Source organism: Gigantopelta aegis, chromosome 6 (assembly GCF_016097555.1).
Source record: "Gigantopelta aegis isolate Gae_Host chromosome 6, Gae_host_genome, whole genome shotgun sequence".
NCBI lineage: Eukaryota > Metazoa > Mollusca > Gastropoda > Neomphalida > Peltospiridae > Gigantopelta > Gigantopelta aegis.
The window spans coordinates 10,117,944-10,121,949 of NC_054704.1; the positions used below are offsets into that span (position 1 = coordinate 10,117,944).

General features: G+C 35.6%; 1 protein-coding gene across 1 annotated transcript; it reads right to left on the minus strand.

The window, feature by feature from the left end:
- Window positions 1-328: 328 nt before the first annotated feature.
- Window positions 329-2,755, minus strand: LOC121374364 (52 kDa repressor of the inhibitor of the protein kinase-like). The gene is made up of 2 exons (XM_041501467.1): window positions 2,723-2,755; window positions 329-958 (listed from the first exon to the last, which is right to left on the minus strand). Exons 1-2 carry the CDS (start codon window positions 2,753-2,755, stop codon window positions 329-331), a joined length of 663 nt encoding a protein of 220 aa, XP_041357401.1.
- Window positions 2,756-4,006: the final 1,251 nt, after the last annotated feature.

Sequence of the window (4,006 nt, forward strand, 5' to 3'; positions counted from 1 at the left end):
TGCCTGGTAGAAGTGCTGGTACGCTCGGTGTCGTTCTGCCCATCTCGTCTTGCAGAGGTCTAGCAGAGACTGCCTTCTTGATGTATCATGGGGATTGCAAGTCCGAATGATGCTCGATAGGAGGGCCTCGCGCTTAGGACTGCTGTTGAAGAATAATGATGTCTCCTTTAACTTGTCCAACATGTTCCTTACTGGTGTTAATGCAGAGGCGTGTGCCAGGACTAGATTAAGGCAGTGACTGCTACAGTGTGTATAAACTGCTAATGGGGCTTCTTCACGTTTTCTTACCTGAACGCCAACAGTGTTGCTAGACATCGATGCGGCACCATCATAACCTTGTCCTCTTAGGTTTTCGACAGGTAGGCCTGCGTTTCTTAATGTTGTTAACTGTACATGCCAAGGCTTCTCCAGTAATTCTGATCACAGAGACAAATCCGAAGAATTCTTCACGGACATTATTTTCATTGTCAACAAACCTGAGGCATATCGATAACTGTTCTTTGTTGTGCATTGTTATCTCATCAGCCATAATGGAATAGAGTTTAGCTTGTCTAACTTCATCAATAAGTTTTGCTTGTAGGATGTCTTCACCAATTATGTTTATCAACTGATTCTGAATGTCGGGAGATATGTATTTACCATTCTTTTGCCTTGCATCCTTAAGATGATGGTTTAGAACTTCATTGTCTCTACTCATTAGCTTAAGTATTGCCAGAAAATTTCCTGGGTTTCCTGGCTGGTCATCTGCTTCTACCTCTCCCCTTAAGGCAATACACTGCCTCCCACAAAAGACAATTGCCTCAACAATACATGACAATATTTCTCGGTTTTCACGTATCATCTCCATTTTCTTCTTCTCTAGAAGTACTGGTACCGCTCTATCTGTATGCAGTAAATTCTCTTGAAATATTTCAGAATCAGTAATAGCACTAATGTGTGATTTTGAAGTTGCATGATCCTTGAAAACATGAGAACATCATGTCCATTTGGTGAATGGCAGATTTACAAGGGAGCCTCTACTGCTAAGGTCCTTTGTAAAGAGGGCACAGTAAATACAGAAGACACCATCAAGCCTTGCACTATAGACAATCCATGGGTACTTTTCAATCCAAGAATACTTAAAAGAACGATTACAGCCATTCATGAAGACAGATGGAAAAGCATACCTCGAGTCTGGTCGATAATGCTTTTGAAGCAAATGCGAAGTCTGAGCATCACTCATCTCTTTCAGTTTAGCAGTTATTTCTGCAGCTGACATTGTCGCATCAATGAACTGACCCAAGTCATCTGGAAGAGGAACATTATTATTATTGTTTTGTTTTTTTTATTACCCCAGCGGTCACTCATAACAGGGAAAATTTTCAATATTTTCTCAGTGAGAAATATTCTGCATTGGTCTAACGAACAATACTATTGGACAATTTGACACTTACAAACCAATGGCTTTGTCGCTACTAAATATGACGTCATCACGATTTGACAAACACACAATGACGTCATGTAGTTTAAAGAGTTTGTGTTTACGGCTCTCTGTTTTTGGTGTTAAATTTATAACAAAATGTCATTTTAATGCAATTCATTATAGATTTTGAAGCAGAATAGAGAGAACTTGTGTTTTTGAAAATTATCTATGAACATGATTAAATTACAACGTTATAGTAATTCTCAGAACAGTGCGTAAAATGGTTTACATCGTTCCTATACAGGTCGGCCTTCGTGCATGTGCGTGGAAAATAAAGGTTTTTAGAGAAAAAATAGCTGAGGTAATAAATAGAATAACAAACTCGGTACCAGTTATTAACAAATTTATGTTCCTCGTGAAATAATTTTCATTTGTCACTCGCTAAAGCTCGTGACAACTGAAAATTATTTCACTCGGGACATAAATTTGATAATAACTGGAAACTCGTTTATTATCCTCTATATAGTTACTGCAAGTATTGATTGAGGCAGAGTATATTTTAATGTCTGTCTGTTGACATCTTACAAATTTAACTCAAATTTAATATGCATACCATAGTGTCTTTCAACTGATTGAAGATCATCATCATTCCTCTCAATCACTTCAATTTGGTCTGGATGGTCTCCACTGGATTCTTAAGTTGTGTCCACTAGACTTTCTTGCAATTCATCGCCATGGTTTAGAAGATGAATTTCATCACAGTTAGTAGCACTACCAGAAGCATCGGTAAGTGAATCAGATTGAGGCCTATTAGTAAGAAAATAAAACATAAGCATTGTAAGTTCTAAATTTTCTGAAGAATGACAAGCCGTGAGCCGGCTGCCTATAAATTATAATTGATTTTAAATAAGTCCATCATGATGATAGTTAAAAGTTTGTTTGTTTTGTTTAACGACACCACTAGAGCACATCGATTTACAAATCATCGGCTATTGGATGTCAAACATATGGTAATTGTGACACTTAGTCAGAGGAAACCCGCTATATCTTGTTTCATGTTGCAAGGGATCTTTTATATGCACTTTCCCACAGACAGGATAGCACATACCACGGCCTTTGGTATACCAGTCGTGGTGCACTGGTTGGAAACGAAAAAAGCCCAATCAGAGAATTGGTCCACCGAGGAGATTCGATCCTTCGACAACCGAAGGACCTCAAGCGAGCGCTCTACCGACTGAGCTAGATCCCGCCCCCATGATGATGATAGTTATTATTAAATTTGGTTTTCAAATTAAAAATTTGCAGTGATTATTTCCATACCTTTTGTTGAAGAATTCCGTGAGCTTCTTGCATTGTTTTGCCGAAACTTGTAGTTTTTGAAGCTCTTCCCTCACTTTCCTTTTCGTTGACGGCATATTAGTATAGGCCTAGGCCTATGCCAGCCAGGACACAATTCAATAAATTACTAGGTCAATTAATAAATTGTAGGTCTAATATTAGTCTACAAACAATTTTGCTGTTAGTCAATATAACATGTGGGCATAATCATCCACTTCAACAATTCAATTAACCCTCTGAAGGCTGGTGTTGCAAATTTGCAGCAATACATTAAGTAGGCTGCATTTATTATTTTGTTTAATGTTACATATAAAATTGATTGTCAGTTGGCTAGAGTGTAACATTGTTTTAATATTGTAATAATTCATTCAGATATATAACAAAAGGGGATTCTCTGGGTGTCACCCTACGAATCCCCCTGGCTACGGGCTTGGTATGCATGCATACATGTTCATGTACATTATTATGAACTTTAAAAAATGTGAACAATACTTCAAAAAACATTTTAATGTTCAAACCATCCAACAGAAGTTTTACAAAAACAAACCAACTCTCACTGCAAAATTAATACAAATATACAAATAAGTGCTAAAACTTTACTTGTAAAGTATTTCTTTTTAATAATAAACAAAATCAAAGACTTGTCAACAGATTAGAGAAGACATTTAATTATTCTTAGAGGTGCAAGCTGATGTAAATACTGTGAAATCACTTTTTTTTTATGGTGGTTTAATTTTTGTGTATTTCGTAGACTAGTGCAATCAGTGAATTTAAGAACACAATGAAAATATTATACATGTATACATATAATATATACTAATAATGATACTACCTGTATCTTTCGATCCATGAATTTAAGTGCTGAACAAAATGGTTGTTTTTGCAAAACCACAAACATTTAAGTACATGAAATTAAAGTTAATTTGAATTTCTTTAATAGACACATATCTACCTGTGGTATTTATAGTTTTGCACTTTTTTAATTATAATTTTTTTTTTTTTTTTTTAAATTAATACTGATTATTATACGAGCTTGCATGTGTGTTGTACTGATTTTACGAAACGAGTATTAGGATTTTTGTATTGCCTGAGCACAAAATCAGTATGATTCACATGTGAGTGTAATAATTTATTTATTATCCATAATATTATTTTTTATGAAAAGACTAACAAAGACCACTTCAAACTGTTTCAAAGTCACCAGAAGGAGACGACCAAACGACATTATTTTCCGAAATGATGTCATTTTGGTTTTTCTGAAATAAT

What these genes read in the sequence shown, in the direction of transcription:
- LOC121374364 (XM_041501467.1), bottom strand. Translation starts at nt 2,755, where the DNA reads ATGCAAGAAGCTCACGGAATTCTTCAACAAAAG. An exon ending in ACGGAATTCTTCAACAAAAG is followed by an intron (nt 959 to 2,722) that starts GTATGGAAATAA and finishes CATGTTTTCAAG; the next exon opens with GATCATGCAACTTCAAAATC.